The sequence below is a fragment of the Dipodomys merriami genome, unplaced genomic scaffold (genome assembly GCF_024711535.1).
Source record: "Dipodomys merriami isolate MVZ:Mamm:240054 unplaced genomic scaffold, mDipMer1.0.p SCAF_52, whole genome shotgun sequence".
Classification (NCBI taxonomy): domain Eukaryota; kingdom Metazoa; phylum Chordata; class Mammalia; order Rodentia; family Heteromyidae; genus Dipodomys; species Dipodomys merriami.
Genome location: NW_027206091.1, coordinates 5,320,546 through 5,346,369, shown reverse-complemented (window position 1 = coordinate 5,346,369; position 25,824 = coordinate 5,320,546). Strand labels below are relative to the sequence as shown.

At 53.7% G+C, this 25,824-nt stretch overlaps 2 protein-coding genes across 2 annotated transcripts in view; one reads left to right on the top strand and one right to left on the bottom strand.

The window, feature by feature from the left end:
* Slc7a10 (solute carrier family 7 member 10) overlaps positions 1-12,521 on the top strand; it is an 18,220-nt gene extending 5,699 nt beyond the window's left edge. Inside the window, exons 2-11 of the mRNA XM_069998563.1 lie at positions 5,043-5,247; positions 6,706-6,857; positions 7,281-7,406; positions 7,506-7,659; positions 8,124-8,247; positions 8,369-8,472; positions 8,902-8,998; positions 9,207-9,356; positions 11,885-12,062; positions 12,344-12,521. Of these exons, the coding sequence (XP_069854664.1) occupies positions 5,043-5,247; positions 6,706-6,857; positions 7,281-7,406; positions 7,506-7,659; positions 8,124-8,247; positions 8,369-8,472; positions 8,902-8,998; positions 9,207-9,356; positions 11,885-12,062; positions 12,344-12,477 (1,424 nt within the window). The 3' untranslated portion in view covers positions 12,478-12,521. The remainder of the gene's footprint in view (positions 1-5,042; positions 5,248-6,705; positions 6,858-7,280; positions 7,407-7,505; positions 7,660-8,123; positions 8,248-8,368; positions 8,473-8,901; positions 8,999-9,206; positions 9,357-11,884; positions 12,063-12,343) is intronic.
* Lrp3 (LDL receptor related protein 3) lies at positions 12,511-25,824 on the bottom strand. Its single transcript, XM_069998562.1, has 7 exons — positions 25,296-25,824; positions 23,790-23,837; positions 20,649-20,787; positions 18,313-18,527; positions 16,377-17,490; positions 14,684-14,816; positions 12,511-14,440 (listed from the first exon to the last, which is right to left on the bottom strand). The coding sequence occupies exons 1-7, from the start codon at positions 25,366-25,368 to the stop codon at positions 13,835-13,837; spliced, it is 2,328 nt and encodes a 775-aa protein (XP_069854663.1). The 5' UTR covers positions 25,369-25,824; the 3' UTR covers positions 12,511-13,834.

Here is a 25,824-nt window from a genome sequence, read left to right as displayed (position 1 = left end):
TTAGATCCTGAGTTCAAGTCCTAGGATTGACACATTTAAAAACCACAAAACCCACCAAGTCTTCACCATTGCTTACAAAGATACACACTCACAACTCAAACCCACCCACTCTTTGTTCCCTCATACCCCCTTCTCCACACTGTGTCTGCCTTTGAGACTCAGTTGCCTGATTCGATGTCAGAGGAAGCAGGAGGGCCAGAAGACACAGGTGGGGAAGGGGCTTGTCCTCAATTAGTCAGGAGGGGTGGGGCTCAGGGAAAGAGGGCAGGAAAGAGGAAGATTCTGTCTAGAAAATGTTCACTATTATTTGTTGAGTAATTGCACTTGATTTTTTTTTTTTTTTGTCGGTCATGGGGCTTGAACTCTGGGTCTAGGCACTGTCCCTCAGCTCTTCAGCTCAAGGCGAGTGCTCTACCACTTGAGCCACAGTGCCACTTCTGGTTTTCTGATGGTTTATTGGAGATAAGAGTCTCACAGACTTTCCTGCCCAGGATGGCTTTAAACCGAGATCCTCAGATCTCAGCCTCCTGAGTAGCTAGGATGACAGGTGTGAACCATCGGTGCCCAGTTTTTTGTTGTTTTTGTTGTTGTTGTTATTGTTGTTTTGTGGGTCAATCATGGGGCTAGAACTCTGGGCCTGGGAACTGTCCCTGAACTCTTCAGCTCAAGGTAAATGCTCTACAACTTGAGCCACAGCGCCACTTCTGGTTTTCTGGTGGGTTTTCTTTTTTGAAGATAAGAATCTCATGAACTTAACCTGCCCAGGCTGGCTTTGAACTGCAGTCCTCAGCTCTCAGCCTCCTGAGTAGCTAGGAGTACAGGTGTGAGCCACCAGTGCCTGGCTGCACTTGATCTTAACCAAAAAATAAAGATGGAGAAGCGACTTTGGCTAGTCGTTTTCTATAAGGGCTGAGTTTTACAGGAGAGGTTCATGTTAAAGATATAAGTTTGGAGACTTCCCTCAGAAGCCAGGATCCAGATGATATCCCCAAGCAGGTCATTGTAGGAAGAGAAGAAAAAAGGTCCCACAACTGAGTAACCATGTTTGGAAGTCAGATGAGATGGAGCTATAGGCTATTATTAGACTAGAGATGAGGTGCAGGAAGGAGTTTCCATATATCAGTTCTGTTTTTTTGGTTATGGGGCTTGAACTCAGGGCTTGGGAGCTGTCTCTGAGCTCTTTTTTTTTTTTTTTTCCTGCCAGTCCTGGGGCTTGAACTCAGGACCTGGGCCCTGTCCCTGTGTTTCTTTTGCTGAAGTCTAGCACTCTACCACTTGAGCCACAGCACCCCTTCCAGCTTTTTGTGTTTATGTATTACTGAGGAATCGAACCCAGGGATTCATGTATGCTAGACAAACTACTACTAAGCCACATTCCCAGCCCTGTCTCTGAGCTCTTTTGCTCAAGGCTAGTGCTCTACACTTTGAGCCACAAGCCCCATTTCCGGTTTTATGGTGGTTCATTGGAGATAAGTCTCATGGACTTTGCTGCCTGGGCTGGCTTTGAACCTTGATCCTCAGGTCTTGGCCTCCTGAGTAGCTAAGATGACAGATGTCAGCCACCAGTACTTGGCTTGATTCCTGCCTTTCAAGCCAAATAAAAGTGGGGACCTCCCAGACTCTGAAAGGTTTTAGCTGTTCAAGCTAGGGTTCTTGGGTACCCTGGGGGGGTCAACAGAAGGAAGTCAGGGCAAGGGTGAGGATCAAAAGCCTCATGGCCTGTGATGCCAGACAGGGTCAAAACATGGCCACCTTCCAGGTACCACAGAAGTGGGCAGAGGCCAAGGCGATGTTCTTGCTTCTGGAAAACCAATTATCTGGGGAGAGGGAGGCCAGGACCCTATACCATATAAAAGGACTTCCTGTCTGCTAGAATCAGACCAGCTCTCTGAGGTGTTGAGCTCAGTGGTTCTCCCTAGCAAATGGGGAAACCGAGGCAGACGAGATGACCAGTGTTGCCAGGATCCTGGCCTCCCTGTCCCTCCCTCCCCCCTCCCCCTCCTCCCCCTCCCCCTCCCTCTCTCTCTCTCTCTCTCTCTCTCTCTCTCTCTCTCTCTCTCACACACACACACACACACACACACACACAGCTCAGGAACAGGTGGCTCACTCAGCAGACTCAACCTCCATGGCCCACCTCCTTGACCTCCACAGTCTGCCTCTGCCTTCCAGAAATAGGTCAGCTGGCCCAACAGAGCCCCAGGACACAATAGCCCCTTTCTTTGTTTTTGCCTCTGAGGAACTGGGTAAGCTCCATCAGGCCAAACATCTTAATGTGATCAAAGTTATTCGGCAAAGGCTTAAGGGGAAGGGCAGGAGAAGGAGACTGGGGGAGGCCTGCAAATGGGGGAGACACACTTCCTATACCCTCCTTGCCTGGAAGAGGGAGATGGGGAAACCCTACAGGGAACAGAGAACAATTGACCCATTGGGTGGATGAGAATGTGGAGGCCAGCTGGACACTGAGCTTCCCGGCTGCCATTTAGACATCCAATCAGTGGAGGCCTCTGGACCTTGGGCTTCCTGGCTGTCATTCAGGCATCCAATCAATCAGGCAGAATCTCCTGGTTTGGCCTGTCCTATATCCCCAACCCTGGGCTTGTCATGCGCATCCTTTTTTTCTTTTCTTTTTTTCTGTTTTTTTTTTGGGGGGGGGTCCGGTCGTGGGGCCTGAGCTCTGGGCCTGGGTGCTGTCCCTCAGCTCTTCAGCTCAAGGCTAGCGCTCTACCACTTGAGCCACAGCACCACTTCCAGCTTTTTTCTTTTTGCTTATGTGGTGCTGAGGGCCTCAGGCATGCAAGGCAAGTGCTCTACCACTGAGCCACCTTCCCAGCCCCTCATCCTTTTTTTTCTAATTGAAGGAGTTCTTAAGGGATGAGCTGATTACTGCTGACCCCCATGGGGTCTGAGCCCCTCCCCATCAAGCACTAAGAGGTATTAATGACAGCTCAGCAGGTGCGGGGGGGGGGGCACCTCTGTCCTCAGAATCTCTCTGCGAAGCCTCAATTCATGCCACTCACCCCAGCCCACCACCCCAACCCTCTGTGGATGCCCACAGAGCCTCAGCCACCCACATCCAGAGTGGCCAGGGGACCATAATGGCTTTCTTGAGACATTTTTTTTGGGGTCGGTTATGTCTTGAACTCGGCCTGGGCGCTGTCCCTTAGGGCAAGCATCTACCACTTGGGCCACCAGCGAAACTTCCCTTTGCCGACATCTTTAGGCACAAACCTGGGGCAGCTGCTGGAGATGGTGCAGGTCCAGAAAGAGAGAGAGAGAGAGAGAGAGAGAGAGAGAGAGAGAGAGAGAGAGAGAGAGAGAGAGAGAGAGAGAGAGCAAAGAGAGAGAGAGAGAGAGAGAGAGAGAGAGGAACCTCAAAGGACCTCAGAGACACTGGCTAACACCCAGAGATCTTTGAGCCACGTGGGGAAAAAATTCTGAATGGAAGGCTGAAGTCACGTGTCTAAAACAATACCCAATCTCTCACCCTGTCTAAAGTCTCAAGACAGACAACTCCGGCACATGGCCAGTGGTTTGTCTTTTGGGATCCCAGTCCTGGAAGACTGACCTGTGATTCTTCTACCTCTGAGAGCCCACCAGAGTGCATTATTTATAAGAATGGGGTCTCTCCAGAGTGGGTAGCTTGGGGCTCTGAATTTTCTCCTCTCTCCCCGCACCGCCCAACCAATTCTAACATCCCAACTTCTTCTAAGGCCACCCAGCCCCCATCCTCACCCCCACCTCTCCCTTGTTGGCTTCCAACCTCACTGGCTGTGTGTGTGTGTGTGTGTGTGTGTGTGTGTGTGTGTGTGTGTGTGTGTTTTCCTTTCTTTAGGTAAATTGTGCTCTACCAGGTCCTGAGAACGGCTGTCTGCCGGACAGTCAAAGGCCCTTTAGCAATGCCAACAGCCCACCCAGGGTCCTGGGCTCCTCTTTGCTAGATCTTTCTCCAGGAGGGAAAAATAAACAACCTAAGGACACAGTTTACCTTGGAGTATTGAGGCATAAGAATGATTTCCTTCTTATCTGAATGTATTTAGGACTCCTGGGATGTGACCAGAAAAACAAGTGGAATGCAATAGCAGTCTCCAGACTGGAAATCTGTGTCGGCTGGGGCTAGGGTGGGGAGGGAGGTCTGGGACAGGGACGGGGAAAGGGGGGGTGAGTTTGGTCGTCGACCAGGAGTGAATGCAAATTAGCAATGACAGTTGTACCCTTGTCCAACCCTGTCTGTAGCCTGGCAGGTGGAGGGGACAGACTCTCCCAGAGCCTCTCCAGGTAGGGGGAGATTACTATTCGACCTATCTCAATTGTGTGTGTATGTGTGTGTGTGGTGTGTGTGTGTGTGTGCTGGTACCAAGACTTGAACTCAGGGCCTGGGCACTTGTCTCTTAACCTTTTCACTCAAGGCTCTACCACTTGAGCCATACCTCCACTTTGGCTTTTTTGGTGGTTCATTGCAGATAAGAGTCCCATGCAGTTTCCTGAGTTGGCTTTGAACTGCTGTCCTCCAGATCTCAGCCTCCTGAGGAGCTAGGATGACAAGCTGAACCACCAGTGCCAGGCTTCCTCTTCTTCCTCCTCCTCCTCCTCTTCTCCTTCTCCTATTTCTCCTTTTTGGTCTGAGACTAGGACTTGAACTCAGTACCTGACACTTTTGCTCATTGGCTGGCGCCCTACCAACTAAGCCATGCCTCTAACCTCAAGGGTTGGTTATGTCTTTTCTTTCTTTCTTTTTTATGGGGCCACCATACTTTCTCCTGGGGTGGATATGGGGGTACTGAGGAACTCAGGACCCACTCCAGGCAGGAGGGCCTGGCTGGCTGGCTGAGGTGCCAATTTCCATGCCAAAGACTAAAGAGGGACCAAAGATGAGCCCAAAATGATCCTTTCACCCACTGGAGGGGCCTACAGGCCACCTTCCCCCCCTCCTCTTCCCCCCCTCCTCCTCCCCCCCTCCCTCACTGTATGTCCTGACTGCGTCTACACTCCCCCCCCAGCCCCAGGAGGCGGGGCCTGACATCTCCCATCTCTCTCCACAGGAAACATCATTGGCTCGGGTATCTTCATCTCCCCCAAGGGGGTCCTGGAGCACTCAGGCTCTGTGGGTCTGGCGCTCTTCGTCTGGGTCCTGGGAGGAGGTGTGACAGCGCTGGGGTCCCTCTGCTATGCAGAGCTGGGGGTCGCCATCCCCAAGTCTGGAGGGGACTATGCCTATGTCACTGAGATCTTCGGGGGCTTAGCCGGGTGAGTGCGGGGTCCTGATGAGCCACGGACCCCACTTTCCTCTTCTGCTTCCCATGTCACTGGGAAGTTTTGGAGACAAGCGGAAAAGGGGGTGGAGTGGTGGCGTGGGTGCCATGACTGTTCCTGGCCCCTGATATCTCTCCCTCCCCCCTCTCTCTTCACCCTCCCTCACCTCCTACGGCCCTGGTGTCAGCTCAGGGGGTTAGCTCATGGCTGGTGCTCTACCACTTAGACCACGACTCCAGTCCAGCATTTGGCTGGCTAATTAAAGGTAGAGCCTCTCAAGACTTTTCTGGCATTGAACTGTGATTCTTCAGGTCTCAGCATCCTGAGTAGTGAGAGTGACAGGTTGAGTGATGGGAGTTACTGACACCTGGCCATCTCTACCTACTTTCATTTTTATTTTATTTATTTGTGCCAGTACTGGGGGAGAGTGGGGGTTCAACTCAGGGCCAGAGTATGCTCCCTTAGTTTTTCAGTCAAGCCTGCTGTTCTACCACTTGAACCATGCCTCCCATACAGCATATTGCGGGTTAATTGGAGATAGAGTGTCCCAGATCTTAGCTTCCTGAGTAGCTAGGATTACAGATGTGAGCCACCGGTACCTGGCTTTGGTCTCCTTTTTTTTTTTTTTTTTCCAGCCTTGAGTCTGGGCACTGACCCTGAGCTTCTTTGACTCTACCACTTAAGCCACAGTGCCATTTCCAGCTTTTTCTGTTTATGTGGTACTGAGGACTTTGAACCCAGGGCTTCATGCATGGTAGGCAAGCATTGTGCCATTAAGCCACATTCCCAGTCTCACCTGTCTCCTTTAGAGATCCCTCAGCTCTACTCTCCAAAAAAGATCTGTCCCTTAGCCAGGTGCTGGCTAATCCTAGCTGCTCAGGAGGCTGAAATCTGAGGATGGCAGTTTGAAGTCAGCCTGGGCAGGAAAGTCTGTGAGCCTCTTACCTCCAGTAAACCAAGAAAAAAAGCAAAAGCAAGCAAGCAAGCAAGCAAGCAAGCAAGCAAGCAAGCAAGCAAGCAAGCAAGAAAAAAAGAAAGAGAGAGAAAGAAAGGAAAAGGAAGGAAGGAAGGAAAGGAGAGAAAGAGAGAGAGAGAGAAAGAAAACCAGCCAGAAGTAGAGTTGTGGCTCAAATAGTAAAGTGCTAGTCTTGAACACAAAGCTCTGGGACAGCACCAAGGCCCTGAGTTCAAGCCCCAGGACAGAAAGACAGACAGACAGACAGACAGACAGACACACACACACACACACACACACACACACACACACACACACACACACGGAAAAGATATTTGGGTCCCAGTCTTTCCCCAAACCTGTCCAGGATCTCAACTCTGCCTTCTGGAACTCTGCCAGTCCTGCCAGCCCTTGGCTGCTGATCTCAGTACAGCCCGGCTCCCAGGCCTAGGACAACAAAGCCAGCCACTGCCATTGTGACTCTTCTTTCCTTGCAGATTCCTGCTGCTCTGGAGCGCTGTCCTCATCATGTACCCTACCAGCCTGGCTGTCATCTCTATGACGTTTTCCAACTATGTGTTGCAGCCTGTATTCCCCAACTGTATCCCCCCTGCCACGGCCTCCCGCATGCTCTCCATGGCCTGCCTGAGTGAGTGCATGCTGCTCCCAGCTGGGCCTCTGTCCCCTTAGGATCCTGTCCATGATGCCGAATGCCACAGGGTGTGGGGACAGCAGTGTATGTATGGGGTAGGGGGGTTGTTCACGAGCTATCAGTTGGGTGCTGGTGATTCACACCTGTAATCCTAGCTACTCAGGAGGCTGAGCTCTGAGGACCGTAGTTCAAAGCCAGCCCAAGCAGAAAAATCCATGAAACTCTTATCTCCAATAAACCATTCAGAAAAAGCCAGGAGTGGTGCTGTGGCTTAAGTGGTAGAGTGCTAGCCTTAAGCACAGCACCCAAGCCCAGAGTTCAAACCCTAGGACCAGCACACATACACACAAAAAGACTGGGATTCATCATAGGGTCCCCCACTTCAGAGTCCTCCCCCCACCCCCCATTTTCCCTCCCCAGTGCTCCTGACATGGGTGAACAGCTCCAGCGTGCGCTGGGCCACTCGAATCCAAGACATTTTCACAGGAGGCAAGCTGCTGGCCCTGTCACTCATTATTGGTGTTGGCTTCATCCAGATCTTCCAAGGTAGGGCCGGGAGGCAGTGTGGGCAAGGGCTGAGTGTATGAGACTGAGCTGACTTCTAACTTCTGGACTCCTCTCCCCCCGCCCCCTTCATCCTCCCAGGTCAATTCGAGGAACTGAGACCCAGCCACGCCTTTGCCTTCTGGATGACACCTTCCGTGGGGCACCTGGCCCTGGCCTTCCTCCAGGGCTCCTTCGCTTTCAGTGGCTGGAATTTTCTCAACTATGTCACTGAGGAGTTGGTTGATCCTCGCAAGTGAGTAGGACATCCAGGAAGACGCTGGGCGCTGGTGGCTCACACCTGTCATCCTAGCTACTCAGGAGGCTGAGATCTGAGGATCACAGTTCAAAGCCAGCCCGGGCAGGAAACTCCGTGAAACTCTTATCTCCAATTAGCCACCAGTACACCGGACGTGGTGCTGTGGCTCAAGTGGTAGAGCACTAGCCTTGAGCTGAAGAGCTGAGGGACAGTGCCCAGGCCCGGAGTTCAGGCCCCATGACCGACCAAAAAAAAAAAAAGAGAGAGAGAGAGAGAGAGAAAGAAAAGCCATCAATTAGATTTTACCCCTTGGGCTACAATCTGGTGTCTGCACCTGCATCTGAGGTTCTGAGAGGCAGAAAGCAGTGTCTGTGTCCCTCGGGCATCCATGCTGCTCCCCCCCATCCTTGGACCCTGAAAATCAGAGCATGACACTGACACACTGTGTTCACCATTCCCAGAAACCTACCTCGTGCCATCTTTATCTCCATCCCACTGGTGACCTTCGTGTACACGTTCACCAACGTCGCCTACTTCACTGCCATGTCTCCCCAGGAGCTGCTGTCCTCCAATGCAGTGGCAGTGGTGAGGGCCCTTCCCCGCCCCCGCCCCCCCCACCCCCGCCCTGTATCTCCCACCCATCCCGTCCCTTGCCTTCACCTCCCAGTCCAGCCTCACATCCGACCTCTCTTCTGTACCCTCTCAGACCTTCGGGGAGAAACTCCTGGGCTATTTCTCATGGGTCATGCCTGTGTCTGTGGCACTTTCTACTTTCGGAGGGATCAATGGCTATTTGTTCACCTCCTCCAGGTGACTGGGCTTTGGTGGGCGGGGGGGGGGGGGGGGGGGGGAGGAGGCAGGTGGAATGCATGGGCTATACCAGGGACCATGGGAGGGAAATGTAGAATGATGAGCCCAGTGTCTGATCCCAACTTTGAGATAGAGGAAGCCAGAAGGCCAAGAAGAGTACCCCGGGGGCTCACGCCTGTCATCCTAGCTACTCAGGATCGCAACTCAAAGCCAGCCCCCAACAGACATATACACACAAAGCAAGAGGGAAGCAGGCTAGATGAAGGGAAGGACTGCCCAGTAAGGCTGGTAGGACTTAGCATAGGGGGGAGTTCAGAGGTGATAGCTTCAGAGGGACGTCAGATAGAGACTTGAGACACAGGACTTAGCCACCAGGGAGCACTAAGGCCTAACTTCATGGCCTTTAACCATTTCTGCCTCCATCCTTAGGCTGTGTTTCTCTGGAGCCCGAGAGGGTCACTTGCCCAGCTTGCTGGCCATGATCCATGTCAGACGTTGTACTCCTATCCCTGCCCTCCTTGTCTGTGTAAGTTGGGATGGAGGGGGGGGGGGTTCGGGGGCGGGGAGGGAATACCCAAGTCAGACAGGATGTAAAGCCTGGACTTCCTGGCCTTAGGGTTGGGTTGGGACTTCCTGGGGGAGAGACTTCCTGGGGAATAATGGGCCACTGGGCCATGATGGATGGGGCCGGGTGGGGTGTGCCAGGCCAGCCATCAGCCCAGCTTCTCTCCCAGTGCGGGGCCACGGCAGTCATCATGCTTGTGGGAGACACGTACACCCTCATCAACTACGTGTCCTTCATCAACTACCTCTGCTACGGCGTCACTGTCCTGGGCCTGCTTGTACTACGTTGGAGGCGCCCTGCACTGCACAGACCCATCAAGGTAAGGCTTTGCGGGGGGGTGGGGGGGGATCCCCAGCGTGGCTGAGGTGTTGGAAACCGTCAGAGCTATTCCTTTTTCTCTGAGCTGGGTGCCAGGAGTGGGCGTGAGTGACAATTCACGTTTGCCACATGCAGGGCTTGCCATGTGCTGACATGATCACTCTTATGTTTAGGGAAGAGCTTGTGACACTCCAGCTCTACAGATGAAGAGCACACAGGGTGCTGAGGACAAGAATTGGCACTCTCCCATCCCGCGGGAAAACAGAAAACAAGATCCAGCCAGGCACTGGTGGCTTATGCCTGTTATCCTAGCTATTCCTGAGGCTGAGCTATATAAGGATCCAGGTTTTAAGCCAGCACAGACAGGAAAGTCTGTGAGACTCTTGTCTCCAATTAGTCACCAGAAGTTGGAGGTGTGGCTCTTGTGGTAGAGAACCAGCCCTGACCAGAAAAGCGAAAGGATAGTGCCCAGGCCCTAAGTTCAAGCCCCAGTACCAACAAGAAAGAAAGAGAGGCCGGGCGCTGGTGGCTCACGCCTGTAATCCTAGCTACTCAGGAGGCTGAGATCTGAGGATCGCGGTTCAAAGCCAGCCCGGGCAGGAAAGACCGTGAGACTCCTATCTCTAATAAAAACCACCAGAAAACCGGAAGTGGCGCTGTAGCTCAAGTGGTAGAGCGCTCGCCTTGAGCTGAAGAGCTGAGGGACAGCGCCCAGGCCCAGAGTTCAAGCCCCACAACCGACAAAAAAAAAAAAAGAAAGAAAGAAAGAGAGGGGGGAGGAGGGAGGGAGGAAGGAAAGGAAGGAGCGAGCGAGGGAGGGAGAGAGGAAGACACAGAAAGAGAGAAGAAAAAAAAAAAAGAAAAATCCTCCAGGCTGGGAATGTGGCTTAGGCCTATAGCATGCATGAAGCCCTGGGTTCAATCCCTCAGTACTATGTAAACAGAAAAGGCCAGATAAGCTGAACACCAGTGGCTCACACCTGTAATTCTAGCTACTCTGGAGGCTGATATCTGAGGATCACTGGTCGAAGCCAGCCTGGGCAGGAAAGTCTGTGAGAGTCTTACCTCCGATAAACCACCAGAAAACCAGAAGTGGTGCTGTAACTCAAGTGGTAGAGTACTAGTCTTGAGCTGCAGAGCTGAGGAACAGCGCCCAGGCCCAGAGTTCAAGCCCCATGACTGACAGAAAAAAGAAAGAAAAAGCCAGATATCCTGTTGTAGCTCAAGTGGTAGAGTGGTAGTCTTGAACAAAAGAAACTCAGGGACAGTGCCCAGGCCCTGAGTTCAAGTCTCAGGACTGGCAAAAAAAAAACCACCTCTATTTACATATAGTGTGTGTGTGTGTGTGTGTGTGTGTGTGTGTGTGTGTGTGTGTGTGTGTGTGTACATACATACATGTGCATGCATACATGTGCTGGCCTTGGGGCTTGAACTCAGGGCCTAGAGACCATCCTGTAGCTTTTCATTCAAGGCTGTTGGTCTGCCATTTGATCCACAGCTCTACCTGCTGGCTTTTTAAAAATAATTCATTGTTATTATAAAGGTGATGTACAGAAGGGTTACAGTTACATAAGTCAGGTAAAGAGTATATTTCTAGCCAGGTGCCGGTGGCTTACACCTGTAATTCTAGCTACTAAGGAGGTTGAGATCTAAAGATCACAGTTCAAAGTCAGCCTGGGCAGAACAGTCTATGAGACTCTTACCTCCATTAAACCAGTAGAAAACTGGAAGTGGTGCTATGGCTCAAGCAGTAGAGCACTCACCTTGAGCTGAAGAGTACAAGGACAGCACCCAAGCCCAGAGTTCAAGCCCCACGACCAACAACAACAAAGAAAGAGTACATTTCTTTTTGTTATTGTTGTTGTTCCTGGGGCTTGAACTTTGGACCTGGGTGCCATCTCTGAGCAATTCAGCTCAAAGCAAGCACTCTACTACTTGAGCCACAGTGCCACTTCTGGTTTTCTGGTGGTTAATTGGAGATAAGACTTCCCTGCCCATGCTGGCTTTGAACTGTAAGCCTCAGATCTCAGCCTCCTGAGTAGCTAGGTTTACAAGTGTGAGCCACCAGCACCTGGCCAAGAGTACACTTCTCTTTGGACAATGTCACCCTTTCCTTTGTATAGTTCATTTTCAACATAGTATCCAGTGAGTACAACACTTACTGGCTTTTGGCTAATTAATTGGAGATAAGAGTCTCATGGACTTTCCTATCCAGGCTGACTTTGAACTGTGATCCTCAAATTTCAGCTTCCTGAATAGCTAGGATTACACGCATGAGCCATTGGTGTCTGGCTTACATATATCTTCGTAGGCACATTGCATGTAGAGCTCAACACTGTGGAAATTACTGAACTCCCCACCCACTCAGACAACTGGTCAACCCATGATCTGGTGGCCACATACTCTTCATGTCCAAAAGGCAGATCCCTGCTCCTAAGAAAGCAGCTCAAAGAGACACGTTAAGGTAGGTATGCAGGAGAAATGGGATCTTGCCTGCATCATCCACACTCCTGTTTGCTATTTCCCCAGGTGAATCTCCTCATCCCCCTGGCGTATTTGGTATTCTGGGCCTTCCTGCTGGTCTTCAGCTTCATCTCAGAGCCCATGGTCTGTGGTGTCGGCATCATCATCATCCTCACAGGGGTACCCATTTTCTTCCTGGGTGTGTTCTGGAGAAGCAAACCAAAGTGTGTGCACAGACTCACAGGTGAGATGGGCAGCTAGGCCTCGGAGCCTAGGGCTTCAAGAGGGGATCTTTCCCCCAAGTAGGTTCTCCCCCAAACTAAGTTGATAACATAGAACCCAACCCCACCCACCACCCCCATCCTCCAATGCCTCTGAGATGTCACTGTAGTGTCATGAACCCACCAGCAGAGGGCGCTGGTGATCTCCACCTAAGGGGGTTCTCTCTCCCACATGGGGCAGCCCCTGTCCGGAAGCATCAGGCCCCTAAAGTCCACCTGTCTGTCTGTCTGTCTCTCTCCTCAGAGTCCATGACACGCTGGGGCCAGGAGTTGTGTTTCGTGGTGTACCCCCAAGGCTTGCCAGAGGAGGAGGAAAATGGCCCCATGGGTCAGCCCTCCCCACTCCCTGCCACCAACAAACCCTCCAAAACACAATGAGTCATTTATAGAGACGGGAGGCGGCTGTCTCTGTTTACACGTTGTTTATTGAGGCGATGTTTTTTTTTTCCGTGTGTGTGTGTGTGTGTGTGTGTGTGTGTGCAAAAATCCCCCCTCCCAGAAGAACAAAACAACCAACAATAACAACAAAAAGAAAGATGCAGTTCTTTCTAGAGGCCCTGTTGTTTAGGAAGCCCGGCTGATATAAACAGGGATTCCTGCCTTAGCATTGTTACCCTGTTAGCTTTTGTTTCCCCCCCTTGAAAAAGGCCTAGAAATAAAACAGGGCTAGTTGTTGCTTGTGCTCAGGGGGATTGCGGGGGGGGGGGGGGGGGGGGATTCCCCTTGGGGATTCATCTGAGTGACAGGCAGTCCTATGAAGCCTTGGTTACTGGGCTGGGCAGGTGTCATGGAAGAATGGGGGGGGGATTGGGGGGGGGATTTGTCACTTGACCTAAGGCTGACTCAAATCTCAAAAGAGACAGGATAGGAAGTAGTGTGGTCTGCTACTCCTCCATCCCTCCCTGCCAGCCTGACCTCAGGTCTCTCAGATGAAGCACAGAGATTTCCATCTGGGACGCAACAGCACCAATGCCCATGCCCAGCCTTGTCTGGGCCATGGGCTTACCACTGTCAGTTGGTCTCTATGACCCGAGGACCTCACAGCTTGCAAGGAGACCCCCAAAATCCTTTCCCCCGTTTACTCATTCCCTGCCCTGCCCATTAACATCTGAGATACACACACATACATACACACACACACACAGACACCACCATAGCCAAAGGGCAAAGGGCACCAGTGAGGTCAACCCATGTTGTCACTAGAGAGGAAGATAAGGACAGAAGCCCTTCTTAGCCGAGATCTCTAGGGCTCAGTGTGCTCGCTGTAAATGAGGGCCCCCTCCAACTCCCATATGTTCCTGTCACAGCTCATGACCCAGTTCTGGGGGTCCCCAACCCCACAGGTTGATTAAAATGGGCAGCATGTCTCTCTTCTCTCTCTAGAAATGGATTCCAAGATTTGATTTGGGGGGAGTCACACGATGTGAGATTTCTACGCACACACCCTCAGACCCCCAAAGTACACACGGGACTTCCTCCAAAGACAAGCTTGTCACCTTACATCCTTTCCCTGGCCAGCTCTGCAGCCCTGCTCACCAGGCCGTGCCCCATAACTTGGGGCTCAGTATTGATCGTAGCTTTGCCGGCAGAGGGCAGCCAGCCCCTCCCTGGGCCAATGGGGGGAGGGCCCCTTCCCCCTCTCTCTGTAAGAAAGGACTCAGAGGCAGGGTAGAAATGACTGTGTATTCCCTGGTTCCAAAGCATGGCTGTGGCCGTCACCCACATGTCCGATGGGTCAGCAGACCAGGAGAGCATCATCGTCACTGGCCTCCGAAGTTGGGGAGCAGGGTGGTGGGGGGCTCCTGCAGACCCCCAGTGACTCTGGTGAATGGGTGCTGCTGCTGCTGCTGCTGCTGCTGCTGCTTGTGGCAGTAAGAGCCTGGGGCTGGGGATCCCGGGCCAAGCAGGGCTCAGGAGATGTGTCCCCGGGGCCTGGGCTGTCCGTGACAGACTCCCTGGGTGCCTTTATGTCCTTGTCTGCAGGTGTACGCTCTGAGTCTTGTAAGCCTGAGAGTGAGGAGGGCCCCGAAGAGCCCACCTCTGCTGTATGGCCAGGGCCAATGGAAGGTCCACCCCCAGCTACCTGGGGGCTGCCTGTGTCCGTCTGGGGTGCAGGGGGATCCGGGGCGACCCCTGATGCTGGCTGGAGGAAGCCATCGCCCAGTACAGTCTGGGAGGTGCGGGCGGCCGTCAGCAGCGGGATCTGACCCCGAGGCGCCCGAGGCCTGTGGAAGAGCCGATTCCAGAGGCGGCCCAGCCTGCGTCGGGAGGGCCCCCTCCGGGAGGCGTGCCTCCGCATCTGCCGCCTCATGGCTGTGCGCAGGTTCTGTAGCACGGAAGCCTGCGGGGGCGGGGGGGGGGGGGAGGGTGGCAGCTAGTCACTCAGGGGTCTGAGGTCAACTTGTGCCTCCTGCATCTGGCACGGTAGTCCCCCACCCCCTCCCCCCAGATCACTGCAAATGAGGCTTTTTCCTCTCTCCCTCCTGGACCAGCCTAGCCCTGAGGCTTCACGGTCCTTAGGCAGGAAGCCTGGCCCTGCAAGAGGGGAGGCGGTGTCACACACAGAGACCCCCTCGGGGCTTACCTGGGATGCGCTGTAGACAGGAAAGTCTTCCACGGGTGGAATGAGGCCCTGAGCGATGAGCTGACCGTAGGAGGGAGGTGCCTCGCGCCGCACAAACTCCGCCTCTAAGCGTGTCATCTGGGTCTCAAATGCCCTGAGGACAATGGACGGGGGAAGGGGGGGAGGGTTGCTATGATAGAGCTGTCCAGAATGTACCACAGGAACAGGACTCAGAAAACTCCTCCCCATCCCTCCATCCACACATTAAGAGATGACCAAACCAGGTGCCTGTGGCTCACACCTGTCATCCTAGCTACTCAAGAGGCTGAGATCTGAGGATCGCCATTGGAAGCCAGCCTAGGCAGGAGAGTGTGTGAGACTCTTCAGGCCAATGAACCATCAAAAAGCTAGAAGGGGAGGTGTGGCTCAAGTGGTAGAGTGATAGCCTTGAGTGAAAAAAAAAAAAAAAAGCTAAGGGAGCCAGTACTGGTGACTCACACCTGTGATCCTCACCACTCAGGAGGCTGAGATCTGAGGATCATGATTCAAAGCCAGCCCAGGCAGTAAAGTCCGTGAGATGCTTATCTCCAATGAACCACCAGAAAATACTAAATGGAGCTGTGGCTCAAGTGTTAAGAGTGCCAACTGTGAACACACTCAGGCCCTGAGTTCAAGCCTCACAACTGCCCCCCCAAAAGAAAGCTGAGGGATAGGGCTCAGGCCCTGAGTTCAAGCCACAGAACTGGCACGGATATGCACATATACACAAGATGCCTAGTCCTCCAACAGGCACAAAAGCAATCATTTAAGATTTACATTGAAGTGGCACTGTAGCTCAAGTGGTAGAGCGCTCGCCTTGAGCTGAAGAGCTGAGGGACAGCACCCGGGCCCAGAGTTCAAGCCCCATGACCAACAACAAAAAAAAAAAATTTAGCCAGGCGCTGGTGGCTCACACCTGTAATCCTAGCTACTCAGGAGGCTGAGATCTGAGGATCGCGGTTCAAAGCCAGCCCAGGCAGGAGAGACCGTGAGACTCCTATCTCCAATAAACTACCAGAAAACCGGAAGTGGCGCTGTAGCTCAAGTGGTAGAGCGCTCGCCTTGAGCTGAAGAGCTGAGGGACAGCGCCCAGGCCCAGAGTTCAAGCCCCGCGACCGACAAAAAAAAAAAAAAAAGATTTACATTGGGCAGGGACTGTGGCTTAGTGGTAGAGTGCTTGCCCAGCATGCATGAAGCCCTGGGTTCAATTCCTCAGCACCACATATACAGAAAAAGCCAGAAGTGGTACTGTGGCTCAAGTGGCAGAGCAAAAAGAAGCTCAGGGACAATGCTCAGGCCCTGAGTTCAAGCCCCAGGAAGGGCCAAAAAAAAAAAAATGGCTTGACCTAAGCCAGCATGAACCAGGTGGTTCATGCCTGTCATCCTAGCTACTCAGAAGGCTGAGATCTGAGAATCCCAGTTCAAAACCATCCCAGGCAGGAAAGTCCACGAGACGCTTATCTCCAATGAACCGGTACAAAAGTGGAAGTGGAGCTGTGGCTCAAAGTGGTAGAGCACCAGCCTTGAGCCCAACATCTCAGGAACAGTACCCGGATCCTGAGTTCAAGACCCAGGCCTGCCCTGACTGGTGATTTTCGCAGACCACCGCTGGGCACACAATAAGCCCAGGGCCCTCTGCCAGGACAAAAACCACCCCCACGTGGCTGGTCCCCACCTGTATTCTTGAGTCCGCAGGGAGTAGAGCTTGAAGGCACAGCCCAGAGCGATCACAAGCAATAGGCCACACACCAGGCTGCCTATGAGAGCGGCAGTGATGACCTTCCGGGGGACGGCAGCCAGGCAGCCATGCTCATCGCTGCCATCCTGGCAATCCTCCTGCCCGTCACAGCGCCATGTCTCAAAGATACACAGGTTGGTACCACAGTGAAAGGTACCTGGCTGGCAAGAGAAGCAGTTTTTCTCATCGGCACCATCGGGGCAGCTTTTCTGGTTATTACAGCGGTCGGCAGGTGCATAACACAGCCCACTGCCACCTTCACAGGGATACTGATCAGTTGGACAAGCCGGGCATCCCTGTTCATCCCGGCCGCTGGCACAGTGCCACCAGCCATCACAGCGTTGTGGTTCCGAGAAACAGCCCTGATCGCCGGAGCCATCCTCCGACTCACTGCTGCCCCCGCATGGCTGTTCCCAAGGCAGGCAATAGCCCTTGACTTGGTAGGTAGCATTGAAGCCGTGGCCGGCGCTGCGGGCGCGGGCGTGGTAAGCCACGGTGAGCCGACCCTGCGCGGCCTCCAGGCTCACAGGCCGGTGGTTGCTACGGTAAGACAGGGTCTGAAGCAGGCGGTCCCCACGCTCACCCAGGCCTTCGTACACCTGCACGTAATCGTCGTAGCCCAGCCGAAGCTCCAGCTGCAGCAACACGCGCCGTGGGTCCTGCGTGTCCACCAGCCAGGTGCAGTGTAAATCTGAGGGCCCGCGGGCGGCACCAAACAGGTCTGGTGAGGCGAAGGAGCCATAGAAACTACCCAGCCGCCGGCCACAGGCCAGGTCGGGACAGCCAGCCTCGTCAGAGCCGTCTCCGCAATCCTGAGTGCCATCACAGCGTCGCTCGGCCGGCAGGCAGCGTGTGGAGCGGGCGCCGCTGCAGGGGAAGGTGCCCCCAGGGCACAGGCTGCCTGGTGGCTCAGAGGCGGGTGCCGAGCAGTTGCCTTCGTCTGAGCCATCTCCGCACTCGTCCACGGTGTTACACTGCCAAGGGCCCGGCAGGCATTTCCCATTGTCACAGCGGAACTCATCTGCTTGGCAGGCCACCTGACCCAGCTTCCCTGGGGGTGGAGAGGACAGAAAGGGGGCAAGAAGCAGTCAGGAGGAGGGCAGCACCGCCCTCTAGCACACAAGACCTGGAACCCCAGAGCTACCCCCCCCACTCCACCCCTCCTCCAACCCCAGCAGGGCCCTGGGCAATGGCAGGGCCATGGAGCTAATGGGATTTAGGGTCAGTTCTATCCTTGATCTGAGATGGGGGGGAGGGGACGGAGGGGAGGAGTCTTTACTAAAGCCACACCCACCCATGAAATGTGAAATGGGGCTCAGTGACATAAGGAGGTTCTAATCTTGACAGTTCCACTGTCAGGCAAGGCTAGCACCAGTGGCTCATGCCTGTCATCCCAGCTACTCAGGAGACTGAGATCTGAGGATAGAGGTTCAAAGCCAGCCTAGGCAGGAAAGTCTGGGAGACTTATCTCCAATGAGTCAGTAAGAAGCTGCAAGTGGCACTGTGGCTCAAGTGGTAGAGTGCTAGCCTGGAGCAAAAGAAGCTCTGGGGGTAGCCTTAAGCCCCAGGACTGGCAAAAAAAAAAAAAGCATTCAGGCACTGGTGGCTCACACCTGTAATCCTAGCAACTCAGGAGGCTGAGATCTGAGATCTTGGATCCAAGCCAGCCTGGGAAGAAAAGCCCATAAGACTCATCTCCAGTTAACTACCAGAAAACAAGAACTGGAGCTATGGCTCAAAGTGGTAGAATGTTAGCCTGGAGCAAAAAAAAAAAAGATGGGCCAGGCTGGTCCGGAAGCTCCTGCAGGGAGTACTAGAGGCAGTGAAGACTATTGCCTGGAAGGTCCCATCTTACCCCCTCAGCTCCACAAACCTCGAATGTAGGAGAGACGGAAGCCCTGGGCCTGGCCGGAGCTTGAGGCATCCGAATGGAAGAAGATCCACACATGATCACGGGCAGAGATGAAGGCGGGCGGGATGGCTGAGCCGCACAACCGGAAGGCCTCCTGGCGAGGGGAGGCCGCTGGGCCCAGCAGCAGCCAATCCAGGGAGCACTGGTGAGACTCCTCCACATCAAAGTTACGGAAACTGTAGGCGAGGGGCAAAGGCGGGACCATGGGACAGGTGTATGAATAATTCTGACATCGGTGGCTGACCAAGGTCCCTCTCCTAGTGGGTCAGCAGGGACAGGGCAGCCCAAGCTTCCAGCCTTAATAATGACGTGGTGGCCAGTGTTGAAGTTGCATAACCCTGGACCAGAGCCATGACCCAGCTTCTGAGGGGAAACTGAGGCACAGAAACTAGAACCTTGCTCCTGTTATACTGCCCTAGACCATCGCCATGGCCCTATGGCAGAAGGGAAGAAACTTAGACACAAAAACTAGGTCAGGGGCTGGGAAGGTGGCTCAGTGGTAGAGCGCTTGCCTTGCATGCCTGAGGCCCTGGGTTTGATTCCTCAGCACCACATAAGCAAAAAGAAAAAAGCCAGAAATGGTGTTGTGGTTCAAGTGGTAGAGCGCTAGCCTTGAGCTGAAGAACTGAGGGATAGTGCCCAGGCCCAGAGTTCAGGCCCCATGACCAGACCCCCCCCCCAAAAAAAAAATAACTAGGTCATTATCTGCTCCTGTCTGTTGTTTCCTGGACTAGAGTCACGGCTTTGTGGCTCTGGGGGAAACCAAGGCACAGAAACAGGACATTGCTTCTGCTCATTGTACTCCCTGCACCATATCCATGGCCCTGTAGTGGTGGAGGAAACTGAGGCACAGAAATTAGGACATGGTTTGCTCCTACAAGTTATGCTCTCTGGACCATTAGCCATGGCCCTGGGGGGAAACTGAGGCACAGGAATGGAAACATCATTTGCTGGTGCCCATCATGGCCCTGTCCTGTGGGACCGTGGAATAATTAGACCCAGGGGAACTTTCGGATGTTGGCATGTAGAGAAGGTACAGCTGCCAGAACCCATAGTGTGTTCTCAAAAACATGTTGCCATCTGGTCATTTCATACTGCTTCCCTCTCTGCCTTCTTCTAGGGTTTGAACACCAGCTCCAGCCTGGATCTCTTCCCGGCTGAGATTCCCACTCTACTCATGGTCCCTTGCGGGGAGCCCTGCTCAGGGCTCATGCCAGCCAAGCCGGAAGCCACCTGCACGGCAGAGGATGCTACACAGAGCCACAGTCTTTAGGATGCCTTCCTAATGGAGTTGAATGCCTCTGACAACCCACTACCCTGAGAAAGAAGCTCAGGACAGAAAGAATCCAGTCAGGATGCCAGGCCATGGAGGCCCAGCGATCTGGGATACGGGGTGGGGTGGGGGGGGTGGGCCATAAAATGCCATGGACATTCATCTCTCTACATACCTAGCCACACCCACACACCAGCCCTCCACGCCTGCTGCACTCACTCCCACATCCAGTATGTAGGATTCCCTCACTAGTTTTCCCCTCTCCTTCTTTCCCCTCCACCCTCCCCGTCCCCCCCCCCCCCCCCAGCCCAGTCCTGAGGTTTTAACTCTGGGCCTGAGCGCTATCCCTGAGAGCCTTTTTACTCAAGGCTAGCCCTCTACCACTTGAGGCACACCTCGATTTCCAGGTTTTTTCTGTGATTAATTGGAGATAAGAGTCTCACAGGGACTGGGAATGTGGCTTAGTGGTAGAGTGCTTGCCTAGCATGCATGAAGCCCTGGGTTTGATTCCTCAGTCTCACATACACAGAAAAAGCCGGAAGTGGCACTGTGGCTCATGCGGTAAAGTGCTAGCCTTGAGCAAAAGAAGCTCAGGGACAGTGCCTAGGACCTGAGTTCAAGCCCCAGGACTGGCAAAAAAAAATCCCAGACTTTCCTGCCTGGGCTGGCTTCGAACTGTGATCCTCAAATCTCAGTGACCTCCTGAATAGCTAGAATGACAGGTCTAGGTCACTAGTGCCTAGCCCTACTACTATTTTTTTGGTGCAAGTCCTGTGACTTGAACTCAGGGCCTGGGCACTGTCTCTGAGCTTTCACACTCAAGGTTAGTGGTCTACCACTTGAGCCACAGCTCCACTGCTGGCTCTTTAATGGTTCACTTTAGATAAGAGTCTCTCATGGATGTTCTAGGCTGGGCTGGCTTTGAACTGTGAGCCTCAGGTCTCAGCCTCCTGAGGAGCTAGGATGACAGGTGTGAGCTACCACACAGGTGTGGTGCCCAGCTGTTCCCCCATACCCTGTTTACCTGATGGTGATCATGTCCCCTCGGTCACCCTGGATGTACCAGCTGCAGTTGGTGCCCGGTGGGTAGTTGAGGGGCCAGGCTGGGCTATAGATGACACCACGCCGTTCTGTGTGTTGTTCCAGCTTCCCGCTACAGGCAGCTAGGGGGGAAGAAGAGGCTGAGAGAAGCACAGCTCACCTTTGGGTAGGAAACAGGTTTGAGGGTACTGGAGCCCTCTCTTCCCTATACATGGTATCTCCTATGCTGACATCCAGTCCAACCAGGGCTGGCCATGGCCAAGGGCAAGGCTGTGACTCAAGCATTCATGGAGCTGAGCACTGGTAGCTCACGCCTATAATCCTAGTTACTCAGGAGGCAGAGATCTGAGGGTCTTGGTTTGAAGCCAGGCTAGGGTAGGAAAGATCCAAAGACTCTTAACTCCAATTAACCACCAAAAAAAAAAGTAGGAAAGTGGAACTGTGACTCAAGTGGTAGAGCACTAACCTTTAGCAAAAGAAGCTCAGGGCCTAGGCCCTGAGTTCAAACTCCAGGACCAGGGAAAGAAGGAAAGAACGAAGGAAGGAAGGAAGGAAGGAAGGAAAGAAGAAAGGAAGGAAGGAAGGAAGGGAGGAAGGGAGGGATCTGAGGACAGTGGCCATCTCATGCCAGTGACAGAGAAGAAGGGGACAGGGGCTTCCAGGGATTCCCCTCATGGGAAGGAAGAACTGTGGTACAGTATTAAGGCGGGCTGGGCAGACAGAGACAGCAGGGCATGTATTTGGCTGTTTGGGACCACAGAGGTGTGCTGGTATCACGTGCAAGGGATGGGTGACAGATTGCTTCTGCCCTTAGTGACCAGCTCAAGTGGAAAAAAAAAAAAAAGGATGAGTGGGCACTTTCATGAGCCTGTGTCCTTTTTCCCTGGCCCAAAGAATCATTAAATCCTCCTGAGAGAATGCAAGCAAAGCCTGATGATGCACAATTGGTAGATCTGATTTCCCGACTACCTGCCAGTGTAACCTGACCACACCAGCCTGAGCCTCACCTCAGGCATTCTGGGAAGTGGTCAGGCTATCCGGCAGCATAATCTTGCCCCACCCTAGGAGCCGAGGTAGTGGCCCAGATGAAGGGGGCAAAGCCTCAGAGACTGCTCAGCCATTAAGAGAATCTGAGGCCAGTGAAGGCCGAGAGGAAGGTGGAGGCCCATTCCTCATCACAACTCCTGTGTGAGGCACCAAAGAGAAATTCCTAGCCACAGAACCATGGTGGAGAGCCCCGTGCCAGAGTGGGGGAATCACAGTCCTGAATATACCCCACACTGGAGACAGTTTAAAAACAATCCAACAAGGGGCTGGGACGGTAGCTCAGTGGTAGAGTGCTTGCCTTGCATGCATGAGGCCCTGGGTTCGATTCCTCAGCACCACATAAGCAGAAAAAGCCAGGAGTGGCGCTGTGGCTCAAGAGTGGTAGAGTGCTAGCCTTGAGCTGAAGAGCTGAGGGACAGTGCCCAGGCCCAGAGTCCGGGCCCCATGACCGACAACAAAAAAAGAATCCAACAAGCTGGGTGTTGGTGGCTCACGCCTGTCATCCCAGCTACTCAGGAAGCTGAGGTCTGAGGGTCACAGTTCAAAGCAGGGCAGCCCAGGGCAGGAAAGTCCATGAGACTCTTGTCTCCACTATACTAAAAAAAAAAAAAAAAAAAGAAGAAGAAGTGGCATTGTGGCTAGTGGTAAAATGCTAGCCTTGAACAAAAGAAGTTCAGGGACAGAGCCCAGGCCCTGAGTTCAAACCCCAGGACTGGCACATACATACACACACACATACAAAATCCAACAAACTAGATGCGACTGGCTCATGCCTGTAATCTGAGCTACTCAGGAGGCCAAGATCTGGGGATTGCAATTTGAGGCTAGTCCAAGCGGGAAAGTCTTTAAGACTCTTATCTCTAAATAATCACCAAAAAAAAAAAAAAAAGGCCAGAAGTAGAGTTGTGGCTCAAGTGGTAAAGAACTAGCTTTGAGCAAAAGAGCTCAGGAATAGTATCCAGGCCCTGAGTTCAAGCTCTAAGATCAGTACAAAAAATAAAAACACCACAATCTGACAAAGGCAATTTTCTCTCCCAGGCTCTATAGGAAGAAAGGCTGACTTAAGGCTCAGGTTTCAAAGATGTGAGCCCCTCATCTCCCTGACCTTACTCTATCCTGGCCACAGACACCTGAGCAGGGCAGAGCCAGTCTGTCCTGGATGGGAAGTTGGGCTGTCCTTTGTGGCTTGAAAAGGAAGAGTCCCAGGACCAGCCCAGCTCAGCACAGAACTGGGTCAGAGGCCAACTGTGGAGAACTATGAGGGCGATCAAGACCTGGTATCCAGGACACTAGCACTGGGCCTTACCAGCTCCCCATCCTGTAACCATCATCAACCAGTATTGGCCCCTCCTAGGTCCCTGGCTCTGACACCTGAACTCAGACCCTAAGCAGAACCAGAAGCCCTAGAAAACATGGCCAAGACTTAGGGATCAAACATCTTCTCACTTCACACTCACATCTTTTTTTGAACTCAGGGCCTTGCATTCTTGCTTGGCTTTTTCACTCAGTGATGGTATTCTATTACTTAAACCACACGGCTCCACTTCCAGGTTTTTGCTGGTTAGTTGGAAATGAGGGTCTCTCAGATTTATCTGCCCCGACTTGTTTGGAACTGCAGTTCTCAAATCCCAGCCTTACAGGCGTGAGCCACTGGTGCCTGGCACTAGGTATTATTTTAACTCAGACAAGGATTTGATGATATCTCATGGCCCTGAGGAACCCTGTAATCAGCAGCCCACAGGAGTCCCAGTCTGCCATTGGTACTTTGGGCCCTCTGGAGTTTCCATGGCTACCATGCTGTAGATACCACACTAAGACTTTTGCTTTAATAGCTCACTGAACTCTAACCAGCAGGCCTGAGAGTCTGGAATCTCACCCACTTTACAGAAGAGGAAACTTGAGGCCCAGGAAGTGGAAGCTCACAGAAGATTAAACAGCTTCTTTATAATGCAGAAAAGATTCTCAAGGTCTGATATACCCAACAAGGGGATGGAGCCAGAACCAGAAGGCAGGTTCTCAGAAGTCACTTAACTGAGAAGGGCCAATCAGCAGCAAGAGGGGGTGGGGAATTACTCACCTAGGGCGGGAACTGCACTGCTGAGCCTCCCGGTAAGGAAAAAGTTCACTAGGAGAAACACAAAGAGAGATCAGAAGGATCCGGGTACATGCCCTGGGTCAGAGGCAGCCCTAACAGAGGCACAGGACAACACAGACAAATCTAAGGGCTGTCCCCTTCATCCCAGAAGGCAGAGCTCAGAGATCTGCCAGACACTCCCTGCCATCCCAAAATGGCTTGGATGAAAGAGGCTAGGATCCAAGGACAGTCACAGGACCCACCCTGCCATACCCACAGACCCCACTGTAACCTGGTCATAACACACCAGATCATCACACTCCTGCTCTACAACTAGGGAATGGGTGTTCCCACAGGCTCGGGGGCCACAGGCCAGGTGAGGAGGTCATATCTGTCAAGAGGCCGTGCTGGTGGCTCACATCGGTAATCCCAGCTACTCAGGAGGCTGAGATCTGAGAATCACCGTTCAAAACCAGCCTAGTTCAAAGCCAGCCTAGGCAGGAAAGTCCACGAGACTCTGTTCTCCAAGGAACTACCAAAAGGCCAGAAGTGGAGCTGTGGCTCAAGTGGTAGAAAGTTAGCCTTAAGGAAAAAGAAAATCTAAAGGACAGCACCCAGGCTCTGAGTTCAAGCTCCAGGACCAGCTCCAAAGGAAAAGGTGGTCCTTACCATGACATCACAGGGTGTCCCCTAGTGACCCCAGCCCTTCCAGGGTCTCCCTCCTCCATCAAGGTAAATAAAGGAGCCATGTGAGTTGGGGATTTAACTCCTTCCTCTTCCCATGCAGAGTCCTGGGAACCATGGACAAAAAAAAATCCAAAACAACTCCTGGGCAGAGAAGGAAGAACCTTTCCCAGGCAGGTGGCAGAGGCCTGGAGAGGTCCCCTTTTCTCCTGGAACTCCCCCCCCAACACACACATGCACACACACACACACACACACACACACACACACACACACACACACCACACACACACACACACACACACACACCCCTACCCTCTTGGGTCTAGGAAGACACAAAGGGAAAAATATGACTCCTTGTGACAGCTGTCTCCTTCCCTGGCATCCTCCTCTACCAGCCTCATCTTGAGACCCCCCCTCCTCCAACTCTGACTAGCCAGCACCCCACCCCTTGACTCCAACTCCAGGTCTTCAGGGTGGGAGACAGCCAGCTGGGCTTTGTGTGAAGCTCCAGAGGAGCCGAGCTGATCAGCGACAGGCCAGGTGGGGGCCACAGCCTTGGTGCATGGCACGAACGTGTAGCAACCACCAAACCCCAGGGGGGAACCACTCTGCTTCTGGGGTCACCCCCTTCCCCCAATACACACACACACACCCCTCTTTGGTAGGCCTCAGGCCTGAGATCTCTGCCCAGACCCATTGTAGGAGCCAGGGCCCTGGGGGAGGGGGGGTAGAAGGGGAGACCCAGGCAAACTCTAGCATCTAGGTGGGAGCTGCAAAACCGGGGTCCCCGGACCCCGCCAGGCCTGTCTGGGCCCCACTCACCCAGGCAGACGACAGCGAGCTGCGCCCGGGGGCCCGGGGCTCCCTCCGGCCCCCCGGCTGCCGGCTTCTCCATGCCGGAGGATGGGGGGCGGGGGATGCACAATGCGGGCACCGCCTCCTGCTCTGGGGCTCGGGCTCCGCCGCTGGGGGCCGGCCCGGCGCGGGCGGCGATGGCCCGGGCGCCGGCGGCGTCTTTGTGCGGCGGCGGCGGCGATGGTGGTGATGGTGGTGCAGGCGCGCGCGCGCGCGCTCGCGGGGCCACATCGGCCGGCCACGGCGTCACGGGTCCCGCGGGGGACTCCGCGGTGACCACCAGGGAAGGCCCCCGGCCTTCCAATGGCCCCGCTCCCCGGCTGCCACAGCGAGGCGGGCAGCCTGGGCCGGGGGGACCCTGGGCGCATCCATGTCCCCCCCCCCAACCCAACACCACCACCACCACGGCCTCCCCAAGCGCACTCGTGGATACCCAGCCCCTAGTGAGCCTGCCTGTCTGTCGGTCTGTCTTCCGTGTCTGTCGGTCCTCCCGTCC